The following is a 26,776-nucleotide window of genomic DNA, read 5'->3' on the forward strand; positions in this document are numbered from 1 at the left end:
GAACGAAGTCTATAGATTTCTATAAAACAAATGTGAAGGAGGGGAACTTTTACAGCTCACTTGAAAAGGGAAAGCAAAGCACACAGATCATGGCTGCTTATTTTGACACAGTAAAACATACTGTGCGTGTCATTACTTCCCTTCAATTTTACATGCACAAGAGCATGGGTTATTTCTCCCTGTTCTGCCCTCCCCAACCCCCCACACCAAATACAACACTCTAAAAACAAACATCTCTGGTATTTTCAAATCCTAGCTCCTGAACACTGGTCTGAGTCACTAGGACCCTGGAGATCTCCCAGCTTGGCAGCAGCAAAGGCTGGTGAACAGTGAGCATGTGCAGACAGGATATGATCTCTTGCTGCTTGGTTAGTTACTGATATAAACAGCTGGAGGTATTGAAGTGCAGAGCTTAGATACAGGCAGAGCACTGAGGGGGTACTCAGGAGGATTACAGCTCTGTGTACTGAAATCTGGGAGGCAGAAGAAGGATTAGTGGGGAAGGGCAAAGAGAGAAGGATTTATCAGGTTTTCAGATATGCATTACAGCTTTTTCTAATATTTCACTGGATTGTCTAAGACTCTGCCTCACAATAATAGGAGTTCCTTGACCATAAAAGAAAGGTGAGTTTTTCTTCTTCTTTTTCTTATATAGTTGAATTATCTTCTTCTGGAAGCCATTCATATGCTGGCCATCACACAAATAATAACCAGACAACTTTTTGCAGACATTGGGGCATTAACATACCTTACAGACCCAAATGGCTGTTTGATTTATTACATTTATCCATGCCATCTCAAGCATGCAGGGCTTGGCTGCATTGTTTGTGAAGATTGCAGTTTGCTGCTGAGATGCCCTTCCCAGAGCAGCTAGGAAATATTATACTTAAAAAGTAGGAATGGATCGTATGTGTGTGTGTTTTATAGCATGGCAAGGCAAATTAGGAAGCATTGTTTCTTTAAGCAGTTTCAGAAGCCCCACTATACCGTATAAATAGAATCTAATAATTTTTGGTATGCGACTCTTACGACACTTTGGCTGTTTAGGGTATTGTCAGTTCAATGTATTTTATTGCACACAGAAACTGCTCTCATGTTTAGCTTCTGTGGGATGTGCAAATCCATTCATCGTGCATTTTCTCCAACAGTCTCTTGGAAAACTTCTGCTTGTAGCAACACAACCATATTGTTTTTCAGAAATTGCACATCATTTGCTGTGTCTTATTTTGAGTTTCTACATCAAAGAGAGGTACGTTACACTAATGTGATTTACCTTGTACTAAAAGACTTTCCAGCCTCCAGATGACTTTTTGTAGATGTCTCTTTCCGTTGTTGTTTTTGAAGGTATGTGACAGGTTTCATGCACTCTATGTGTCTTTATGGTACACAATACTCTGTATACACAGCGCATCATGTATATGCATGTCTGCGTTTATTCCACAGTGGTGTGGGTTCATTCTCCCTAATAATCAAGTTATTGGATCACTGACCTATAAAAGGTGTTGAGTGTTGTTTTTCATAAACCCTACATATCACTCCAGCACATTGAATGTTACAAACCTGTCATTTTAACACTTGCCAAGTCACTACTCTATCTCAAGCTCAACGATCTTTAACTTATTGTTACCTTTGGTGTGATCTCTCGCCATGCCTTCCTACAGGGCAGGGCGATGGTCTGTAAATGATCCTCTTGACTGACATTTACTTATGATAACAAATTATCCTTGTATAAATGCACTACCCAATTAGAGAGCTGTTATGATCGGATTTGCACAAGTTAAATGCTGACTTCACAACTCAATTGGGTTGTAGCTCTGTTGCTATTTGGTAACATCACCATTTACTTTTAAGTAAATGAATTTAGTACCAATTGTAACACTGCTTATGTTGTATACTATATACTAACACCTCCATACAGCATGTAGTGTGTAAACACATATATTTTAACATTGACATGACAGTTTAGGGATTTTGTACATTTTTGCTGCCTGATATCTCTGCATAAATTTTTTCTGCTTTGCTTAGATCAGCGTTCAGAATTATTTAAAAACTTTAACATGATACCTGTGTTAAGATAAACTTGGTGGGCAGATTAAATTATACAGCCTCTTCACTTCAAAAATAATAGGGGGAAAAAAGTAAACTCAGTTAGGCATTCTTCGCCAGCTGCAGCATTTGCCCTTGGCTGTGTGGAGAAATTGTGTTGCTCCCATCCCACTTCCAGTTTGCTGACTGACTTTATATTGTGTTTAAAGTATAATAATTCATTTGAGATCCATTACTCACAAGACTTGCGTCTGCATCTGTCACCCTTTAAAGTATCAATGTGGCAGCGTTACTCAGGGATTAAACTTTACTAATGAGTTGGGTAGGAGGGCCCTTTTACAAAAGGGGAAAGAAATAATTACAGTTAAACAAAGAAGATGAAGTGAACCCCACACTGATGTGTTGCACCTGCATCTTCCATTGATTTCAACTAGACTTATGGGTGCTTAGCACCTCAATGTCAAAGTGTGAGGGCCAGATCCTTATCTGAGATAAACTGGCATAGATCAGTGGATCTATGCCATTTTACATCAGCTGAGGATCTGGCTCTCTACATTTACATCAAAGCCTCTCTGAAAAAAAAAATCAACTTTAAAAAAAAACAAATGATTTCCCGCTCAAAAGCTTGCAATGGGAATTCATTGAGAGTTTCTTATTATCATTAGTTTCTTACAGGTAATACTCATAGGATACACTAATTTCTATGGAAAGGGGATGTTAGAGTTAAAAATATCATATTTTTAAAAATATTTAAAGCAACATTTTGTTTTTGTCTAACTCATGCAACCAGAGGTGGGTTTGGAAAAAATGCAACCTTAATTTGATCTTAAATATAATTGTTTAAAATACATCATTACTAAAGTAAAAATAAATGAAAATATTTAGTAACTGTCAACTCTATACAGTGTTTGACAGAGTGTGGTCCCAGGAGGCTGTAGGAATAGTCAACTGCTACCAATTCACAGTTGTTAGCCAAATATTTTTAAATTGAGATCATTGCTTGAGCCACAAGTAAATATGATTTTGCTTTTCTGCTATGCAAAAGGGAGGACATGGCTGAGAAAACCAATGAACAATGCAACCAGACTAACATAGAAGCGGCTGAGGTGCATTGGTAGGGCTGTGTGTGATAGCTTTCATGGCACTTGTTTGCAATATACCAGGCTCAAACCAAGGCTATTATTCTGTCTCATGAGCACTGTGTTCACTGAGGTTAACTAAAGTGCATTTCTGGGAATGTTAATGAGTCTAAGAGCTACAGTCTTAATACAGGCAAAAGTCCCTTTGACTTTAGGTGTGAACAGGAACTGTAGGATTTAGCCCTATGTAGCTATACTGGTTTTTACCAGCTAAGGATCTAGCCCTATGTTAGCTGATGAAGAGAAGTCCATTTGTCCCTGTATCACAATCCTTCCTTTGTGTTTATTTAGGTTTATGGGATATCCAGCTTTCTGAGCTTCTGAGGCATGATTGCTCCATGAATTGTAAACCTATAGCTCCCATTGATTTCAGAGGGAGTTGTACCCAAAATTGACCGACCGGATAGTTAAAGCCCTGAATTTTAATTCTGAAGCGGAGGCATTTTATATTCCTCCCTGTATCTCCCCTCCCTCCCTCCATCTGAACAAGTAAAAGCCTCTCTGAGACTTGACTTTGTTATTTTCTCAGTGTATAAACTTTGACTTGTGCCTAGAACTGAGCCAACCACAGAGCTTATCATGAATGAGCTAAACCACAATCTTGCTCCCATTGAAGTGAATTGAAAAATTTTCACGATCTTCAGTGGTGTAGCACCAGATCCTTACTGGGCATCATCACTTTGCCTGAGGTCAGACCTCCAGGGTCCTTAACCTTTGTCATAAGTGTGCCCTGCTGCCAGGTATACTGCAGGCTTGACCAAAATGCTTCAGCAAGAATTCTAATTCTGCTTTAAGAATAACCTAGAGTGCCTCCTCCCATCGATCTAAACCAAAAGGCACTCTGAAAGCCAATCTACTGGATTCTAGATGAGTCATATCTGAACGTAATATTGTAACTGCCGGAAAAGTCAATTATCAGCTTATCTCCCACAGACCTGTCTCTTAGGTTGTTTCAAGTAAATGAGCTATTTCGATAACTCTTCTTAGAAAAGCTTTGTTTTTGTTAAATAAAAAAAGAAGAAGAGAGGAAAGCGTGCTGGAGAAGCCACCTGTTTTTCTTGCATTTGCATCAACCACCAGAGAACATTGTGCAACAGCTGGGACAGCCATGCGAGTGCCTTCTTCAGAGGCCTGATCAAAAGTCCATCAAAGTCAATGGGAGCCAGTGGACTTTGCATCAGGCTCTGTAGCAGCAAGATTTTTCTTGTAAGCTCTCTTTATGATGTTGTGATTTTCCACTTTAACATGAAATCCATCACCAACAGTATATTTCTGATCCTAGGCAAAAACGATAAGATTTGTCTGGTGGGAGAACATGGAATATTCTCATTGCCCCAAATTGGGAGGGTGGAGTGGTTGGAAACATCACCTTTGTGCGTCCTTCATTTGATTTCTGACAACTCAAACAAAAACCCCCACCCATATTGGAAACTATGGGGCAAGCTTGGTATTCACTTTTGCAGTAGTGGTGATGACAGATGTTCTGCAGAGTAGTTCAATCATTTAGAGCTTTACACTCGACACAAGCCACAAATTAAAGCTTAACTTCAGGCATGAGGCTGGATCAACTTTGTGACTTTTCCCTTTCTCACTAGTTTGTTTTCAGCCTTCTGTGCTCTGATTGAGCCTACATTTCATTATATTAATCCTTACACTCCCCCACCAACCATAAAGCCTCAAGAAAATGACCATCTATATCCAAAAGACAGGCTGCAAGCCAAAATCTATTTTTGTTAGGTCTTGAAATCATTTCCAAGCTGACTACATTTGTCTTCAAAGAGAGCTGACAAAGGAGAGGAGAAATGTGGGAGACAGACAGGGTTTTTTTTCTAAAAATAATGTTGCTCAGGCATCCCATTTCATTTAGTTTAGGATACAAAATAGAACCTCACCTTCATGCCAAGAACTCTGCATTTGTAAAATCCTGCTGTTCTGTAACTACATTGTGGTATTGACCCAACTCTGAGGTGCGCAACATAACTTAGTAACAGCCCTGAAAAGGGAACAAAATTCACCTGTCAGTCAACGATGCCTCTTCTTCAGGTTGTCATCTCTGAAGCCTGAAAAAAGTGAGTAGTATTCCCCAAAGGTTTCTGTGGTTACCCCTTGGCTGGGAGGATAGAATCTCCAGTGTCTTTTTTTTTTTAATGGTACTAATGCATGCCTCGTGATTTTTTTGTTTTGTGGTCAATCGGAAAAGTGACTAGTGCCTGTCAACTGCTGTCATTTTAGGAGCATATTATCAGGCTGCTTTTCCTTGTATCCAATTCTTTATGGCATGAAAGAAAATCAGAACTGTAAATGCCTCAGGTCTGATTTTTAGCACTGTCAAGGCACAATGGGATGCTAAGCGCTGAATGTTTTAGAGACGGTGGGGATTAAATGTGCTCTCACATTTCTTGACACTATGTGTAACTTAGTGTTGTGGAGACACTAACTACAAGCAAATTTTCAAAGCTATTCAGGAGAAGCAGAACATATAAATCCTTCAAAAAAAAACCAAACACACCTCACTGTGCACATGTTAATGATGTGTGGGTGTTAAAAATATCTGTTACTCATGTCATTGCTATTAAACATTTATAGAGCACTACAGGACACTTTACAAGACAGAGGCCTACCACTACCATCAGGAGGGAATTAGATTAATAGGGCCAGATCCTCATTACAGTGAACGGATCTACATTGATTTACACCCATTAAAATTCTGGTCTATAGGTTGTAACTGCGCCAAGGCAGAGACAGTCTCACTCACGCATCTCTGCAAGTCACACCAACTCTAGTATGTTATACTTTTTGGCATGACAGCCCCAGAAGCAAATCTTGCCCCCTTGTGCCATGGCTATGGGGGACTTAGAATTACACCGAGGGGAACTACATGGAAGGGTACAGGATTTCCGGTGACTGGGCTGGGGACCACGCCTCTAGACTGCTACAGAGCCAAGTAGAATGATGAGATGAGGTGGTCTGCAGGAGCTGGAGGTCTGGGTGATCCACTTGTCGCAAAGTAGAGGTGTAACACCAGCTGCCAGGGTTAATGTAACCTTTGGGTTGCAACAACCACCACTGTACTGCTGATGCCAGTGCTTTGTGGATTGTAAGGTCTTTGGGTCAGGGTTTTTTTATTACAGGCATGTATAGCACCTAGTAATATGGGGCATTTATGCATTATTGTAAAATAATTAATGAACGTGTTCGGGGGTGGATTCTTTCCCAACCATCCCCACAAGCCCTCTTGTGCCACCCCAGACTAGAGTTGAGTGGGAGGATTTGACCGCTAACAAATTAACATATCTGGTATGATTTTGAGCCATCTCCTTCTTGAGTGGCTATTTTCAGGCCTGGTGGAAAGAAACGTGACTTTAGCTAGTTTAGGAACCAAATTTGAACCATATCTATTTTGAGGTTCTGAATGTTCAGATATTTTCTCACTTCTGGTATCTTGCTAGGAAATGTAGTGTTGTAAGGTTCTCATGGTAATTCCACTGTGGCCAGAAGCAAGAAGAAAAACTAATTGTTCTTGTGAAAATTCTACACAAAATTCTGCAGACATAAGCAGTTAGAATAGGCTACAGATGCCATAAGTGTTCAGACATTTCAGCACTTATCTGATCTGAATCTGGCCTATGAATATTTGGAGGTTCACCCATTGCTAATACAGTAAGAAAGGCTGTGCTTTTTTATATATTAGGAACAGAGGAATTTTCACACTTGATCAGACCTAAGGTTCCTTTGTCCAAAAATACGTCTGACACTGGCCAAAATAAGACACCTCAGAGAAATACAAGATACCGTATACTGGAAGATCATGGAATTATGGAAGACGATCCATAGAGGGAATTTCTTCCTAAATCAGGTCCGAAACCAAGCATTAACGCACAGGAATTATGGGAGTTTATATCCCTTCATATATCTTGACTAATGTCATGGTGGATGTCTCATTTGCCACAAAAATGTTTATTCCTTTTTTCAATCCTACTAATCCTGCCTTCAATGATATCTTGTGGCAATGAGTTTCACAGGTTAGTTATCGTTTGTGTACACTGGCATTTACTCTTCTAGATTACATTGTACTTCATTGTCATTGAGTGCCCCTTTGTTTTTGTATTATGAGAAATAAGAGCACCCAATTTACCTTCTCCATGCCATTCATTGTTTTATGCCTTTATTATGTTTTCTTTCTACCCTGAACAATCCCAGTCCTGTTATTTCTCTCTTCATTAGGAAGCATCTCCATCTCTTCAATCATTTTCATTGCCCATCTCAACCTCCCTTCTGTTTCTACTGTAAGTTTTTTGAGATGGTGTGATTAGAACAGATCCTGATATTGCAGGTGTGGGTGTAGTCCAAGTACATAATCACATATTTTCAACATTATCCTCTATCCGATTAATTATACACTCTAACAGTCTGATTTCCTTTTCTGACTGCCATGGGACTTGTAGCATTCCTAAACAGGAATCCCAAATCTGTTCAACCAATCTGTGTTGTCAATTAATCTGGGGCTAATAGACATCTAAAAAGATAAGTCCCCTGTCATATGAAAACAGGGGTAAAAGACTCTTCTGCTACTAAGGAATGCCTTTTTCATATTGATTCCAGTAGTTTAAAGTGAACATTTATATACACAAGACAAATTTCCGATTAGCAGATCTCACCATGTCTTTCTTATTCCTTATTTTTTTAATATAATTGTCAAAAGTGATGTTTTTCTAGACTTACTCGGGAAATACTGAAATACACAGTTCACGGAAAAATTAAATGGCATTTTTATATGTCAGTGGCAATGCTTGCTAGTGGCACTCTGCTGCTTTCCCACTAACAGAAACACTTACTTTTTGTGAGCTGTACATTTGCAGTATTGCTCCAGTGGAGTATTTTTGCAATTTGCCTACAATGTACTTTTCTGACAGCTCTATTAAGGGACACTGGATTTGGGGCTAATTTACACACATCACACTGCCTGTGCTAAAATTCACTTCTGACATTTGAAACTTTTTAAACAAATGGACAGGGTTCGTTCTTTATTTGGACCTATGAATAGGGGAAAGGAAGCTAAAACAGAGAGTCTGCGAGTCTCCCATTTTTTATTAATCCAGCCCGATTCAGGAAGATAGGATTTAATGTTAAATTATTTTGCATGGAATAAGGATTTATTATTGTACCTCTTTTCACCCCTCTGCTCCTCTTCTGTGAAAAACAGAGGAGCATAGCATTCATACTGTTGTGCATGTCAACTGATGGCTGGACACAGCAGTGCTGTCAACCCCAAACTTTCAAAAATTGTGTCATTCCTCCAAAACATATAATGAGATTAGCTTTAAAATCATGAGAGTGATGCATTTGGGGTCCATTTGATTCATCTTCTGGTTTCTAAGCCTTTAGATCATACTTGCATCACGTTTCCAAGATTTTCTCTACAGCTGTGAGGGCTAGAAATTGCCTTTTTTTTTTTTTTAAATGAAAGCTGAGATTCTCCTGTAATCACCAGACTTGAGCTGAGGCTTTCTGGAAAATATAATACATTGACAGGCTCACGATGGAATCGACAGAGTTGGAGTTGTACACGAGAGTGGATGTAATCAATATAGCTGAGCTCCCCGTCAGCGCTCACCCCTCCCATTTATCTCTAGTCCACGCACCAAATCTGGTCTGTAGGTTAAATGTTTGTGAAACTCTTGGGAAATCCATCTGCAGTAAATAAATAACAACAATAAAAAGCTTCCCTCTTAGTCAACTCAGTGGGAGCTGTGCTGAGCGTCTTTTAGATTGAAGTTGTTCTTCTGCATATGTTAGATGTCTTGTGCGTTCTTTGCATGCTCAATAAACAGGTGGCAAACATAAGGCTAATTCATGGCTTTCCATACTGGTGGGTGGAAAGAGAGGGTGCTGGTAGTCCCTTTCCAACAGTGCCCTGACACAAGAGGCAATCATAATGTGGCTCTTTGTGCTCCGAGTGGAAGAGCAAGGCCTGCTAGCACTACCAGCGGCACTGCATAGCCCAAAGGGGTTGAGTCTGGCCAGACCCTTCTCCCCAGACACCTGATGGGCATCACTAAGGAGCAAACATGACACCTTTTCGAGGCAGGTGTAGCAGGTATCGCTGTTGAGTGAACCACCCTCGGTGCTCCTAGATACATTGGACTTGGATCCTCTCCCACTGTTTTACACAGCTTACCTAAATATGGAGTGACTCCATTGAAGTATGTGGAAATAGAGCAGTGTAAAATGATTTTAAGTGAGAGCAGAACAAGGCGCATTATACAGTGTTTGGGCACAATGCCTCCATCCATTTGCACTCAGCTTCTACAGCTGCTTCTAGCCACCGCCATTTTCCAGTGGATCTCAGAGCCATGATGTAGCTCATAGGGTGTTGCATTATTTCAATGCCACCATTACACCATTGCAGGGGGGGAAGGCTGGGGAAAAAAAAAAGAGGCGTACGCTGCCAGAAGGAGACTTTTCTGTGATTAGCTGACACAAAGAAATGCAGGTGTTTACAGTTCCCCTGCTAAGGGTAGAGATAAGACACTGGTAGCACTATCCTGTTAAATATGACTTCCCCTCAACTTATTACCAGTAATACCCTAACCTTTCGGAGTCATTGGTATTTAGCACTAATCTCTGCAAGTTCTGTCCCCCTTGACATCCATATAATGGATAAAGCCTCTGAGGTTGGAAATAGGTGTTTTTTTCCCTCTGCCCCATAAACAAAAGTGTGAATATCCATGTGTAGGTAGATAGGGCATTGAATGGGGAACTGGGAGACCTGGATTCTGCTCCAGGTTCTGCCACTGCCCTGTGGCCTTGGCAAATCATATCAGCCCAGATCCACAAAAGGTATGTAAGCCCCTAATTATCTCTTGAGACCTGGACCAGCCCGCTTTGTGCCTCAGTTTCCCCATCTGTAAAATTGGTCCCTTGTAAAGCACTTTGAAATCTTTGAATGAAAAGTGGTAGAGAACTACCACCTATTGTAAACTAAGTATTGTGCTTGTCAGAGATGTGTGTTTTATTTCTTTTCCACCCAGCAATGCATTTTATTCATGTTCCTTGAACATTTTCCAGGACCTTGGTTTGAACCATTTTTCCTAATGATTACTGGAACTTTTTTCAAATATCAAAGAAAACCTTTAATTAAAAAAATGGGCAAAAGTATTGTGAATATATGAAAAAAATCTATATATTCATGTCTCAGTTGCTAAGAAAAAATATCATAAAAACATTTGACTATATATGATTGCAATAATCATTGCCTTAATAAAGAAATCATAGTATTGAATGCTATAGCATGTTAATAATTGCAGTTATAAAAATCTACATTATGAATAGGCTTGGAAGGATTAGATTTATTGGTAAATGTTGGTAAATGTCAATTTTGCTGCATACACACACGGAGATGAAAAATATTTCCATCAATAATAATAAAAATTTATAGATGGGCAAAATAAAAAAAAGTGGGTTGAGATCTTAGAGTTTAATTTAAGGATATGTACTTGGTATAATTTGACATGTGATGTTGACACTTTGTATTTTAATAGTTATAAAGCTTTAACTTTTTGAATCTCAACATCTATTAAAAAATTATCTGACCCCCCCAATTGTCTCACCCCTCACAATTTCCTGCAACTGTGAACATTTAAATCAATGAAAATAGGAAAAAATGCTTACAAAACAATTTTGCACAACTGTGAAAATTTAAATTAACAAAAATTCTTAAAGAAACATTGATATTATCTATCAAAATTATTAAAAATATTAATTCTGACAAGCCTTTTTATGAATAGACTCAGACTTTTGTGAATCTGGGCTGATGTGATTTGCCAAGGCAGAAGGAACCATCATGATTATCTAATCGGGCCTCCTACACACACCACCTACTCCTGTAATGGGCCCATAACCTCTGTCTGAGTTACTGAAGTCCTCAAATCTTGATTTAAAGACTTCAGGTTTTCAGAGAATCCATCATTTTCTCTAGTTCAAACCAGGCAATGACCAAGACCCCATCCTGCAGAGAAAGGTGAAAAAGCCCCCAGGGTCTCTGCCAATCTGACCCAAAGGAAAATTCCATCCCAAGCCGAAATATGGTGATCAGTTAAACACTGTGTGTGTGGGCAAGTCCCACCAGCCAGACACCAGAGAAAAAATTCTCTGTAATAACTCAATGCCTTCTCCATCTAGTGTCCCATCTCCAGCTGTTGGAGATATTTGCTAATAGCTGTCACAGGTGGGCCCCCCATTCCCTTGGGAAAGCTGGTCCAGAATATCACTCCTCTCCCGGTCAGAAACCTTTGTCTAATTTCAGCATAATTATAAGAGTAATAATCTGCACTATGTAATTATTATAAATAATCTTCTATTAATCTCAGTATTTACATAATCCCATTGTCATTTGAGCACTCAAAGATTTTGATCAAAGATGTTAAATAACTTAATATTAAGGGTCAAATCTTCAGCTGGTCTCAATCAGCATTACTGAATGGAGCCATGCTGATTTGCACCAGTTGAGGATCTGGCCTTAAATAGTTTATCAAATATGATGTGTCTTTTGGAACACATTGAATCTCTCAAAAGTTTGTCAGCTGAATTATGGATGTGAGCTGCAAAGTTCCACAGTTATTATTGGTGAGAAAATGAGAACTGCTTGTGAAGTTTGACGTTTGAAGAAAATGGAATGGCAGATATGAACACAGCAAAATCTTACCCCATGTCTCAGATGCTACTCAGCCCTGTGGGATTAAGAATTGGATACTTTGGTTTTAAATTAAGAGCTCTCTAAATCAGGTCATCAAAAACCCAGTCAACCAAATCTGCAAAGTTGGAATGTATTGACCTTTTTTCCTAAACCCAATCTGCTATTTAGGAAAAATAGACTAAAAGGGGATTGGACAAAAATAATAGATGGTCAGATGAACTGTAATATCATTTTGAATGAGAAAGGTTTACCTTTCATTGATTGGTGGTTAATAAGCAAAGAGATTACACAACTAAGCAAAAAGAGAATGAAGGAGAAATTTTACATGATCATATATGTTTTAGCAAGAGGCATATAGAAGCATCCTCAGATATTTAATCAGGAACTGCAAAGTGTGGAGGAATGCTATGAAAAGAATGGCAGATGAGTGGACAGCAAGTTTCCTTGTCCTGATGCTGGTTTGGAGGGTTTCTGAATGCAAGTTAAACAAGAGCCATAATATTTTCTTTTCTGGAACAAACTGCATCTTTTCTCAGTGCTTTCATGGTTCCACAGAAGAGCAATTAACCAGGAACTCAGGCAACATATGGCAAGATGCCCATTTTTATTTGTTTCAGAAGGTTAAAGGTTACCTAGAGCATAAAAGAGCTTTTTCTTGCTTGGACAATCCCGTCACTGTGTAGATCAGCATAACTAACAGCCTGGCAAAGCCCCAAAATAGTCTAGAAATATTTGGAAAACTTTAAAAGAAAATATAAGATTCCATTAAATTAAAACCTATACATATATACATACTCCCATCCACATCCACTCACACAAAAGGTACATAGAAACATACACTAGATTGAAATTAGTGGAAACTTTAGCTTTCTTTTAAGTTTGCAAGGCACAAAAATACACACTCTCTCTCTTTCTCTCTCTCTCTCTATATATATACTGGAGCTATCTTTCCAGCATAAAGCCTCATTTTATTGTGATTCATGGAGATTAAGAATTATTCTCTTATCCTTTGAGAGCTGATGCCATTTCGTTTTTCTTCATCATACACCCACACTGCTGTTTTCTTCTGATCTAGATTTGTAGCTTAGCTACTGTAACACTGAAAAGAAAGTATCCAATAATATCTTCCTATAAAGATGTCTATATTGTGACTACCTGGTTCCAGTCAGTAACAAAGACCGGAGATGTCAGCTATTTACCAAAGGAAATAAAAGGACTTACTGTTCCAAACATCCTGAGGAGACTATTCTAATCATGCAGGTGTTTCGTATACATTTCAAGTTTAAAATAAAGAAAAATGTAAAATTAGAAATCTGTAACTGGATCCTTTTTAAATCAGTCATTGTACCAGGATTATTGTCTTTATATGTTTAGCTAAAATAAAATAAGGGGGAAAGAACTCGACATGGTAAGTGTTTGCTAATGGGATCAGAGCCAACTTTATTTTTCTTCATATTTCAGGTTTCCTATCCTTTTGGAATGTGATGTTATAAAGTGCAACTGGTCACAGTTATGGAACTGTTCATAAGTTCACCTGAACCAGATCAGCTGCCCAGAAATCCCACAGTTCTATGGATATAAAGCATGATGCATTGTAGTTGCTGTTGCTACTGAAAAAGACAATTTTATGGGGGAGGATACATTAAAGTGATGGGATGAACTTATGGGAGGAACTAATACAATTTCAAACAGTGATTCCAGGGCCGTTCTGAAGGCGTGAAGTGCCCAGTTTCAGTAAGGGTATGGCCAAACCTTTTTTCAGACTACAGAAATTTCTTCGGCGGACCCAGTTTCTGCTCTTCTTTCTCACAGCAGCTTACCTAATGGCTGGCAGCCTTCTCCTATTGCAGCGATCCCGCTTGGTTATCCAACAAGGCACACGTGGGACCTCGAATATTCAGGTCTCACCAGTTTCAGACATGGTGATAGGAGTCGGAATCCTAGATACCAGAACAATGCAAAACCCTCGTTTGAGTTCTAAGCTTCTGGTGGACATGGATGTGCTCCATGACCCAACATCAGATCAGAGGTACGGGCCACGGTGGCTAATATCCCGGAACTCAGAACTGAGACAGTTAAGAAGAAGATGGTTTCACAGGTTCATTAATGAACAAGAACCCATGCAAGCAACGGGATCTAAGGTGACGCAACATACAGGTGAAAACAAAGGTAAGGGCTTTTCCCAACTTCCATTTTCTGTCACGTAGGACTTTGTTTCAGGCAAAGATTGATACCGTTCATAAGCATGTGAGAGTTATTCTGACTCCTTCCAAGAATGTATTTCTGTATTAGCTCTTGAGCATTTACAAACCATTTTATACAAACTAAGTATATGTATGGTTTCAGAGGCTTCTAAAACTGTGTTATTCTGTATCAGTAAAAATAATGAGGAGTCCTTATGGCACCTTAGAGACTAAATAAAGGACTCCTCGTTGTTTTAAGTATATGTATAACAGCCCAAAATATTTAGGATTCTGCAATCCTCACTTGTTTGAGTAGTACCTTACTCCAAAAGTAGTCTCACTGAATTTAATGGAACTTCACAGAGATAAAAAATGCTTCATGTATGATTAAGGAGGTCAGAATCTGGTCATAAATGAGGAAATGGTTACAAGCAGTGCCCCAATCATAATCCAACTCTATGATTGAATGTTCCTTCATGTATGTAAAGCTGTAGATTCTCCTATGTCTGTCCAAATATACGGCTGCCAATGCAGCCTTCTGTGAATGGTTTCTCAGGGGTTGGACTGTATAGCGCAGATTTATTTTATTCTTCCTTCAAGCAAGTGGAGATGAAAATTATTAAATTGGTTTTCTCCTCCCAGGATCATCACGAAAGAACAGAAAATCCTGGAACTGATTGAACTCTTCCTGGGTATTAGAAGAGTTTGCTGGAACATAACAACATGAAAGCAAACTGAAAGGGGAATGTACATCATTGCAGCAATGCTGTGAATTAGAAGCCAAAGCACAGGGTACAAGATTGTGTGTTTTCACCTCACGGTTTAATAATAGTCTAAATGGAATGTCATCAGATTGATATAAACTAAATTCACCTCATGGTGAGCCTGATTGTGCCACCCTAACTCATGCTGAGAAATACATACATGTGCTGCCCCATTGAATTCAGTGGGGAAACAGGCATGACCAAAGCATGAGTTAACACAGCAGAATCAGGCCTTATATTTTCTCTTTTTGTAAAACACAGACTAGTCTCCTTGGGTTTGATTGTACCTTTAAGGCCCAGCCCGGCATTTGGATCAGTGCAGAGCTGCACCACCACAGTGAGGGTACTGGAAACCATTCTGCCTCTCTGAGCTCCCTGGTGCATTGTGGGAGTGAGTGCAAACTGCTACTCCCCTTTAAGGGGTACAGGATACTCTCCCCATGTGACTGTCTGGTTCCACAGGCTGGTGTGGCATGGAGGGAGGGGAAATGGAGCCTTGTCTTGCTGTACTCTCTTCCCCACTTTCGGGCACTGTGTGACCTTGAGGAAACCTTGCACTCTCTCTAGTGTGTGGAGCTGCTATTCTAGCCAGTCTTAAAGAAGGCTTCACAGTGGGATGAAGGCTCTGTACTCCCTCCCCACACATTACGCAGCCAGAATTTCATAATCGCGAGCCTCATTTTTAGAGCATCCCCAGCCAAAGGCTCAGGATGCGGCCTGAAAATTCATAGTAAAAAGTCACAATGATTTTATATAGAATATCAACATATAGAATATCAAGTTAGGCACCTAACCCCCACTGGTTTCAAAGGGAGTTAGGCTCTAACCTGCTGAGGCACTTTTGACAATCCCATTAGTTTCCCATCTGCATCTTTTGGCGCCTAAATATCTTTGAAAAGCTGGCCTGAAAAACCTATTAGAGTACATGGGAAGACTCCCACTGATTTCAGTGGGAGTTAACTGTAATATAGCCAAGGCCTCTACAAAAGAACAGGTTAAGATGGATTCAGTCAGCTGCATTAAAGACAGTCAGCCTTAAACAGATGTAGGGCAGGAGTAATGTGATCAAACGTGCTGCTTCATTCCGAACAAACTGAAAGTGATAGGAAAGCCCTGCTCATAAGACCTATCAGGGAATTACAATAATCAGAAGGATTTGAGTGACTGGTACCAGGTCACTACAGGATAAAAGAAGAGCACAGCCATTATGTGTACCATTATATGTTGAGCTCATTGTAGTCATCTGTAGCAAGTCCAGTAGGACGCCTTAAAAGTGAATGCGAGTTTGCAACACCCAATGACAGGGAGCCAAGTCTTCCCTAAGTATGTGGAAATAGTGGCAAAGGCTGCCACAACAACATGACATGGGTACTAATGACCCCATCTAAACTTCACTAGCTTTAGGTTGAACTGGGAAAGGCTGTGGTCTTCTGGCATGTTCCCTGACCAATAAAGACCTAGAGGAAAGGGACTCCAAATAACTAGACGTCACATTACCAACATTAATCAACAATATGAAGAGCATGTAATCCAAAGAAATAATATTGTCCGAAATTTTTGTCACAAAAAGATGCCTACTGGCTGCGCCCAATGTGGACATTTTTTGAAACTGAGACAGGAAGTTATGATTAACGGTGAAGAATAGATGGATCGAAGTATTGCAGATGGAATTCTCAGGCTCACGGAGAACCAGATTCTAACAGGACTCAGGGCTTTACAGAGTAAAACTTCACAGTTAACTGGCTTGGGCGGCAAAGATCATAAGGGTTTACGCAGTTTAAATACCATGGAGTCTAAGGGCATGTCTACACTTACCGGTAGATTGGCACTGCTGCAATCGATGCAGCGAGTGTCAATTTAGTGGGTCTGGAGAAGACACGCTAAATCGATGGGAGAGCACTCCCCCATTGATTTGTGTACTCCACCTCCCCAAGAAGCATAAGGGAAGTCGATGGGAGACACTCTCCTGTCGACACAGTGCAGTGTAGCCACCGCAGTAAGTGGATCTAACTACGTCGACCTCAGTTACGTTCTTCATGTCACTGAAGTTGCGTAAGTTCGATCGATTTATCGCAGTAGTGTAGACCAGCCCTAAGTGAGATTCAGCAGACTGCACTGTGTCCGTAGACTGTGGACTTCAGACCAACAGAAACTCCTAAACTAGCAAGAAACACAAAGCCAAGCTATTCCTTACATCTCTTGTGGTTGACTCAAACTTGTGACTGACCTGAGAATGTACCAAAACACTTAGGAATGAATCAATTTTTTTTCAGCTAATAATTCTTCCCTGACATTGGTTCCCACATACTTTAATGTACTTCTGTCCAAAGGATGATTGTTGGTAAGAACCAACTGAGTCACCTGGGAGGTTAGTATTTAACAACTCAAAGGATCTCTTTTTTGATCGTAAAGACAGTACATACCCTGCTTTTGCTCACCCAGTAGATGACTGGTAATTTAGCAAGGCAAGGGCACATCCAGTACACGGGCTTGACAGGTTTGTTGTATCATGTGACGAGATTTGAGGGGAGGGGAAGAGACCTTCATTGAACAGGTTCACATTATGTTCACTTCATCCAGATTCCCTGTGATTTGTGCTTTCATGCTGCACATTTTTACACCCCATATAATTCTGATGAGTTTCAAGGTTCCCTCTGAAATAAACCTGATTTGCTGGCTTTGATAAATGCTCACACGCCCCATGACTTAAAGTCTGGACGGTGGAAGAAGCTATTAAGATGATAGCTCTGATTCTCCTCTCACTTACGACAGCTGTATGCTGTTCTAGCTCTCTTGACTTCAATTGATTTGTTGCAGATTAGCTCTGGTGCAGGTGAAGAGAGGGCGAGACTGATTGGAGAACTGAGAAAGGGTGGCCTAATGTGTAAGGTACTAGCTTGGTAGTTGGGAGATACTGGTTTATTTCCCTGCTCCACCGTAGTCTTCCTGTGTGACCTTCAGCAAGCTACTTAGTGCCTCAGATCCCCATTTTACAGATTGGGAAAACAGAGGGGTGCTGTGAGGATAAATACATTAAAGATTGTAAGGTGGTCAAATACTACAGTAACGGGGACCATAGAAGTACCTAACATAAATAAGTATCAAAGGTTTGCTACCTACACTCACCAAAGATTTGACTTACTAGCTATTCAAATGCTATGCTTGAGCAGTTGTGGGGTGGACACATCAGCTAAACATTTGAGCAAGCCCACATGCTATCAGTATGAAGCCAAGAATGGAGGTGTATACAAATAAAATAGCCACTTTAAGGCGATGTGACATTTTATTGAAAGGAAATCACTGTGTGGAGTTGAAACTTCAGCAGGCATTATAATCACTAAGTATTTCATTATATCTTGGAAGGGATCCATAATGAAATAAAGAGCCAGTAAGTTTACTAGGAGAGGGGGAAAATAGCACACTCTATACATGGAAAGTTTAATTTTTAATTGATAGTAATTTCCAAAGACTTGTTAACAATGCTGTTATTAATATGGTCACTTCATGTACATTTGAATATTCAAATGATGAATATTCAAATGTGCATAATCCAGTGAGCTACAGCAATAATAATCTCTTGGCTCTCTTTCAATTCACAATTATAACATCAGCAGGGCACTAGATTAATGGCTGGTACTGGCATCGGCATTAACTAAGTTTATGGATATTTCAACATTAATGTATTTTAATGTAATCATTTGAAGAGCTCATAGTTCAACAGGCCAGGATTTACAAAGGATCGTAAGGGTAAAATTTTCTAAAGCACCTAAATCCCATTTTCAAAAGTGACTTAGGGCCAGATTTTCAAAGCTATTTTGGTCCTAAAAGAGTCAGATTTTCAGGGCAAAGAGGGATTTTCAAAGGAAGATTAGGCTATGGGAATTATCAGTTATAAATCAATGGGAGTTAGGCACATAATGTACTTAAGTGCTTTTGAAAGTCACACTTGGCACCTAGCTGCATCTAAATACCTTTGAATATCTGGCCTTTAGAGCCTTTGAAAATTTTACCCTAAGGAAATAAGGCACCCAGGACGAGATCCTCAAAAGGATGGGCCTAAAACCCATATCTGGGCTGGAGCACCTACTGAGATATGGGCCAAACTCACTTAAGCACCTTTAAAAATCCCAGTCTGAGTTTCTTGAGCAACAGTTTGGCCATTTAGATTGTAAAGACACCTTGGTGTGAAATTACTGTCAACACAATACACCTGGATCATTATTTTAAAAAATAATTTTCTGAGAGGGAAATTTTACCCTGGTGCAGAGAACCAGCGAAAGGTCTGCTTTCCTACTAAGATCGTCACAGCATCCGTGATGCTCCTACAGTTTTATTCAAAGGATACAGTCTCCTCAACTTTGGTAGGGCTGGAAAAAAATTTGATTTAAAAGGGGAAGGCAGTGTCATGTTGTGTATAGGATGCTAGATGTGGTTCTATTCCGAAAAGGGGGTCAGCAAAATTTTTTGACAAAACTTTTTTTGTTTTTGGTAAAAAAAAAATATAGATTCATATAGAATATGTATAATCGTTTGTGTCTAAACTCCACCCCCAATAATTCCCCTCTACAAAATCAAAACATTTTGTTCTGACATTGTCAAAACAAAATGTGAGGTATTTTTTTAATTCAAAAATGACTTCATTTCCAAATTCGTTTTATTGTTTAAAATGTTTTTTTTTTGAAGAGCTCAAAATCAAAACAAAACATTCTGTTTGACTCAAAACTATTTTTCCTCCCCAATTTGACAGAAATTTTGAAAACTGTCAGATCCGGGTCAACTCAGCAATGCCCCTCTCACACACACACCCCCATTTTTGTGGAATTGCCAGGTAACTGAAAAATCAATTATTCACACAGCTGTAATTTACAGCTTTGCCACTGACTTGCTGCGTAACTTTGGACAAGTCATTCCACCTCTGTTTCCCTCCATCATCCTTAACTTTCTTGTCTATTAGGATTCTAAGCTCTTCCGGGCAGAGAATGTCTCTTCCGGGTATTTGTACAACACCTATCACAATGTGGCTCCTAAGTATTACTTCTAATACAAATAATAATAAATCGTGTGTGGCTGTGCAGTAGAAGATATTTCCAGCTAATAATAATGCATATTTCTAGGATACTTTTTAAGAGATCATATGGCTTCATCGGAAATTATTGTCCCATTTCATGTTATTCCCCATTTGACAGACGTTATCACTGAAACACCATTGCATTCTAAGGTCATGTGGGCTGAGTGATCATATAAGGTGAGGATTAAGGCAGATATTAATAAGTAGGTAAGAGAATTATAGGAGTCTTCAGTGATGGAAATTACTCATAGAGGCTAGAACCAGGTATAATTTACATTAACTTAGATTCTCTTACGCTATCTCTGTGTTTGACATGAACCCATGTTACATTTTCAGCAGCAACTGGTGGAATCAAGCCCCTGAAGTCAAAAGGCCCCATTGAAATATAAAAAATTCTTATTCCAGGTGCATAACTCACATCTCATTAACAGCCTTTTGTGGGTGTTTATTCACAGCTTGTGGATTTTCTAATTGCATGTTTGCAAATTACCAACGTGCAGTTCTTTGAAACTACTGTGGTGTGTGTGCCATTGGAATGTTGGATTTATCTTCTTAGCTCTGAATTCTCCATTTGACTCTGGAGTAACTCCCCCCACCCTGTAGTTTTATTTATTACTCTTCAGAATGGTTTTTATCAATTCTCATCTTATTTTCCCTTCCTGTCTAAAGATTACCTGATACTTGTATCCTCTAATATTTATATTTTAATAGGAATCAAATTCCAGAATCAAGTTTCCTCTCATCCTTTATACCTGATGACTCCATGTACCTGAATGACTCCACTGTACATTATAAAGCCTCTTCATATTTCTTCTGGTGTGGAATTCTTTTCTGTATATCACAGGCTACACGTGGTTTTCATGTAGTCTGTTACTGACATCAAAAAGACAAGATGCTTAATATAGGAGATAGGCTAACTGAAATATTTTGCTTTCAAACGCTAAGTAACGCCAGGTGTATTTCAAAGGTCTCAATAACAGCGATGGGAGAGGAGGTGTGGTTCAATAGCATCGACAGACAGATAGCTCCATAGGTAAGGCTAAAGTTATCTTTCCACTACAGACTGAGTTTTCAATACATCCCTACCTATTTCAGAAAGAAACTCATCTTCCTGACACTTCTCACATCTCATTTCATTCCAGGGTAGAGTTTTTCAGGGAAGATTTTTAACAATCCAAAAAGGGTTTTCCAAGTCATGGTATTTGTGGAAATATACTTTCCCTTCACTCTGAACATTTTTCCTAACTCATTTTGTTGGCTTGTCATAGACCATATCTTGACCAATTGCTGCAGCTGCTCTGAGCTGGTCTCCTGGCCCAAAGCCGCTACAGAGCTAGCTTACCTGGCTAAGGGGAATCCCAGGGAAGTATAAGGGCCAGTATGGCCAACACTATTCCCCTAAATAGGTGGGCTAGCTATAGAAAGAAGGTGGAGTGTTGTTGCACTTTGTGAGTGTTACTGTGGCTTCTGGCTGGTGGGGGCTGTTACAGCCAGGTGCAAGTTAGATGCTGCCATAACTTGCGCTGGGGGCTTAACTTGGCCCTGGCCTGGCCCCAGGAGGGATGCAGGATAGGCTGCATGGAAGAAGATACAGGGTACTGGGAACATAGATGGGGCAGGGGACAGAAGTTGTGGAGGTGTGATGAGGACTCAAGACAGGATGACATAGAAAGGTGGATCAGGGATGGTGACCAGGATGGATGGAGGGCTCTGTTGCCATGGGTGATGGACAGAAGGAACTACAGAAGGGAGTAAATGAGTGTGCAAGGGTCTAGGAAAAACATCAGGATCTTATATTTTAAAATAATGTATGTATATAAGTTTCCTTTTCTCTTACATTTCCCTCCCCTGTCCACTCCCCACATACCCTACCAGATATAACCCCCACCAGCATTCACAACTATCTCCTTGCCTTTCTGTGGTGAGCCCCATCCTGACTTTGCCCCATCTCACGCAACCTTAACTTTGCCCCCTAGTAACAAAAGATTTCTTAGGGGAGTTGAATGTCAGCGCGACTAGTCTACATACCAGCCCAGGCTACCAAACATATTGCTACTGCCTGAGCAAACAGCAAAGCGCCACGTATAACTAAGGGCCTTGAATTTGCAGTTGAATGTTCCAGAACGTAAAATTATCTCTAACTCTTGTGCTATTTCATGTACTTTAGGCACTTACGTTGGATGCTTCAGTGATGATTCCAGGGAGAAGACATTGAAGGGAGCTGTGTTTTATGACTTAAGAAAAATGACAGTATCTCATTGTCAAGAAGCTTGTGCTGAGAGGTAAAGAGAGATTTTTCACTGCACTTTCAACTGTTCTCCGATAACAAAGGGAATTTAGAATTGAGTTCACAAGGGGGAAGCACGTGCATATATTAAAGAGGAGAGAAACCGTTTTGAAAAGGTTGTTTACCTCATGCCTCCAAACATAAGGTTGCTTGGCAACACTGCAAGAAGGGGACTCTTTCACCTCTGCCTAACCACAGAAGGAAAGCCATTTTGGGGTCAGTGTCCTTCCCCAGAATTACATGGGAAATGAATGGAGAGTGCAGGAAATGTTAGCTGGCCCAATTTGTGGTCTAAACTGTAACCTGACCTACATACTTGTGCATGGGGAATAAGAGGTGGGTAAGAACCTTGGGTCTGGGTGCAAAGCTACTCCCCTGCTTACCTCAACTCTGGAGCAGGGGGTCAGAATGTTGGCTCTGCCCCCAGGCTCACTGGCCAGATTAGCTGAGCCAGCATGTGGGTCAGTGGTAAGAATTTATGGCAGATATAGGCCTGCACTTCTCCACCAGCCTCTCTGCTCCCAGGGGCAAAAGGAAGCAGCAAAAGAATGGAGACTCAGAGGTGTGTCTCAGGCACATTGCTTCCTAAGATGCATCATCCCAGGAGTACCCTTATGTGCTACCCATTGTTCAGGGCAATGCCTACAGTCACTGTGTAATCATGAGAGACTCGATCTTGGGATATGCTAATTCCTCTAGCTGTAGCGCTTCCGGTTAGTGGGGCCTCACAGAGCCCCCTTATGGAAACTGGTGAGACACTTCCTGATTCAGGGGGACAGCTTGGAGTATTGGAATCGTTGATCTTGCTCAGGATTTAACTTGGTGCACAGGGGAATTATACTCCAGAGCAGGTGCTCACATTGGACTCAGGAAGCAAGGAAAATAAACCCCGCATCCTCCGCAGACAGGTTTGTTCACCTGTACTCATGTCTCCACCTGGAGCCAATGTAAACCGCAGGCAATCAGCACTTCTACAAATCAGGCCATTTATTTAAATGTTGATCTAGAAATGTAGGAACCAACTTTTGGTGACCAAGATTGAAAACCTTTCCTTTATGCTTCCTAAGCTGCATTTGTAAAAATGCACAATAATAGACATGCCAAAAACAATCTAAATAGATAAGGCAGACAAAAAGTGAGAGAAAGGAATGGTTATTATCCCCATTTTACAGATGGAGAATTGAGGCACAGGGAGATTAAGTGACTTGCCCGAAGTCCTAGAGACAATGTGTAGAAGAGTTGGGAACTGAACCCAGATCCCCTGAGTCCCAGTCCAGTGCCTCAACCACAAAACCACCCTTCTTCAAAGCTTATTTAGTATTAACTTTTAGTAATGATGATTGCGATTACACGTATTAAATGACATCAGGTTACATTCAGACTGGAGAGAAGCTGAAGAGGCAGATACAATAAATAATACTGCAAGTAATAATACAGCTCTGCTTGAACAGCAATAGGGAATTAGCCATTAACTCTTACATTTCTTTTTGGTGCGGTAAGTGGGAATCCCTTTACAAGCAGATTCTTGTTTATTGATTCTTGTTTGAAATATATTTAAGAATAATGAGCCAGACCTTAAGCTGATGTTAATCAGCATAGCTCCAGATCTCACCTTGTGTTCTCACAGCTGTGTGTGTCTGTCTGTCTGTCTGTCTCTGTCTCTCTTGGTGTGGGTAAGAAACTCTGAGTGTGAGAGGTTTCAGAGTAGCAGCCAAGTTAGTCTGTATTCGCAAAAAGAAAAGGAGGACTTGTGGCACCTTAGAGACTAACAAATTTATTTGAGCATAAGCTTTTGTGAGCTACAGCTCACTTCATCGGATGCATTCAGTGGAATGTGAGAGAGTTAGAGAGACTTCACCTTAAGAGACAAAGGCTTTCTATTTGTATGGCATCATTTTGTACTGCCAGTTAAACTACATCCCTTCAAATTTTAACTTCCATACACCAAGCCATATGTTTGAATTTTTAACAGACACATCCCTAATCAAAGCGGATTGCCCTTTCATACTTATTTTTGAGTTTTCTTATTTTATATAGCAACTATTCACTGAAGCACACTTTTACACCTTGAAAGAGACAGCAAGCCTTTAATCTAAAATTGAAGTAATAGCCAGTTCTTTGTTTTGACCATTTGAAAGTTCCTTGACTGGATCAAAAGTGGCTCCTTTTAAAGGCTAGTCAAGATAGCTTCAGCAATGGAGTTTTCTCCTGTGCTGCTCTAAATGGTCAAATACTTTACAAAAAGTCGCTGAATATTTTGGCTCGACCAAGACCCATCTCCCCTGGAGCTGCGATGCCGTCACATCGGGCATTCTAAACTGGCCCAGACCTGAGCAGTGCTCGGATGAGAAACCTCCAGCAAACACGGACGTGTCAGGAAATGGTGCTCTGGTTCAATAGGAGACACTCCTGAACCAATGCCCAGCATAGTCTTAAGGGCACTGTGCTGCTGGGGTGTCATTTGGCTAAGGCATGAAAATGAAGTCCTGGGAAAATATCACTATTCATATTTCCGTAGCACTTCTTTCAAAAGCAGGAGTATTAAAAACCTGAGTGCACTGGCCAAACTGCCTTGGAGACCTTTGTATTCTGCCTAACAAAATTCCCTGTTTACTTTCAACTGGATGTGTTATTCTGCACTTCTTGCCTATCACTGTTGTGCCGTGCTGTTATTCACTTTTTAACAGTTGCTGCCTTGCTCTCCAGAGTTGACTGCATTTCTTGGTGGGGGTGGGGGGTATTGTGCATAGTTTGTATATACAAGTTTCCCAAGTTTGCCAACTGTGCAGAGGAACTTTGGAATACAAAGGGTCTAGCTGTATTCAAGGTATTGTTTTCTTCCTACAGGGCTTATACCTATGCTGGCTTGGAGTATGGTGCAGAATGTTACTGTGGGAACAAGCTCCCCATAATGATTGCAAAGCAAGAAGAGTGCAACAATGAATGTAAAGGAGAGAAAGGTTCCATCTGTGGCGGGGTGAACAGGCTGTCTGTCTACAGGGTGGAGGAACTACGGGCAGGGGCCAAACGACGTAAGTAACATAGCGCTATTTGATGAGTATTTTCTCCCAACAGGGACAGGGCATTCAGCATGCTGTCCTGAGTGATGTTCATCCCGCAAACAGGGCGCATCAGACATCAGTGGGAGGGCGGGGGGTGGAGGGAGAGAATTATCATTCCACCCTCCCATCCTGCTCCAGAGAATCCTTCACTGGGGTTTTAAACATGGCAAATAACAGAAGCATCTTTGCAATGTCAGCTAAGGGCATGAGCCCATATCTTCAAAGTTACTTAGGCAACTAATTCCCGTTGATTTCAGTAAGAGTGAGGTGCCTAAGACTTTGAGAAGCTGGGCCATGATGTCCACTTATGGCTGGTGCCAGTATCTGGCTCAGCTAGGATGGTCGTTCAACTGGTTATTTAGGAGGAGCGTGAAGCATCTGACTCAGTTGCGTCAGAGTTGCTACACAAAAAGTTTGCGTAACCATGGGAACCAGTAAAATATAGAGCGTTCCGACTGTCACCTCAGCAAGAGTTCATCTGCAAAAAAAAAAACCAGTCTTGCATTCATTATCACAGGGCAAAATGCAGGTGTATTAGAAATTTAGGAAACCTTATATTTCTTCTGCCATTCGCTTAAGAGAATGCATGTACCATTCTCACCCCAAACTGTCTCTTAAACAAAATCAATACATTTCTGTTTCCAGTGGTAGAGGAATATGCCTCTGTCTCTTCTAGATGAGAGCTGGTAATTATATGACACAAAGATTTGCTAGTTCCTAAAGGACACCTATTCCCCTAATAGCTTGAGTTTGTGGGGAGTTTTGCCTAATTTTGAGTCAATTCTTATTTGCCGTTCAATTAGGATTTATCATGGGAGATAAATCAGATAGACCTTCAGACCAACATAAACCACATACACGTCTAAGCAGCTGAACAGTCTTTACTTCTACAAACCTTCTGATTCCTTAACGCTGCTATTTGCTGGGAACAAAACAACAAAGACCTTAGATTGCATCAGCATATATGGTGAAAGAGGAGTCAAGATTTGTACAATAATGCACACTGCTATACATTAATTATAAATCACAGGTACACAGACCTAAATTGCTCATGTCAGGCTAACAGGCACATTGGCAAGTTTCCCAGGATTTGCATCACTGTTTAATTCTGAATTGGGTGTGTGTGTGTAAGAGCCAGACTGTGATGACTTTGCTCACCTTGAGTAAGATTTTACTCTGTGAATGGTCCCACTGACATCAGCAAGACTACTGGCCAAGTAAGATATTAATTAAGGTAAATAAGGATAGCAGAATCTAGCCCTGGAAGCTCTGTGGAGTGAAGTGATCTACAGAATACAGTCCACAAAGCAGATACAGGGTATGCTTCTGCCCCCTTTCCCACTCTTTTGCCTGTAACCTGGCCCAAAGGGTCAGTGGTAGAGCAGGTCCAAACGTTTCCAGTGGAACAGTGTTCTGATCGGATAATGCTGGTTTGACAGAATCAAAACACAGGAATGTGTCGACTGTATCTAAACTTTCCATGGAAACCAGGCAGGCTGGCAGGCCAGCCTCCTTAGTTTCTCATCAGCCTG

At 40.5% G+C, this 26,776-nt stretch overlaps 1 protein-coding gene across 3 annotated transcripts in view; it reads left to right on the top strand.

Moving 5' to 3' along the window:
- Nucleotides 1–365: 365 nt before the first annotated feature.
- Nucleotides 366–26,776, top strand: part of WSCD1 (WSC domain containing 1) — a 57,280-nt gene continuing 30,869 nt past the window's right edge. Inside the window, exons 1-4 of one of the 3 annotated variants that reach the window (XM_073315249.1) lie at nt 366–624; nt 13,342–14,049; nt 22,063–22,177; nt 25,030–25,214. In XM_073315249.1, coding sequence (XP_073171350.1) covers nt 13,623–14,049; nt 22,063–22,177; nt 25,030–25,214 — 727 coding nt within the window. In that variant the 5' untranslated portion in view covers nt 366–624; nt 13,342–13,622. Of the gene's footprint in view, nt 625–13,341; nt 14,050–14,705; nt 14,856–19,484; nt 20,929–22,062; nt 22,178–25,029; nt 25,215–26,776 lie in introns of those variants that run through there. The other 2 variants (XM_073315250.1, XM_073315251.1) reach the window with 2 other exon arrangements.

The sequence above is a fragment of the Lepidochelys kempii genome, chromosome 17 (genome assembly GCF_965140265.1).
Source record: "Lepidochelys kempii isolate rLepKem1 chromosome 17, rLepKem1.hap2, whole genome shotgun sequence".
NCBI classification, from domain to species: domain Eukaryota; kingdom Metazoa; phylum Chordata; order Testudines; family Cheloniidae; genus Lepidochelys; species Lepidochelys kempii.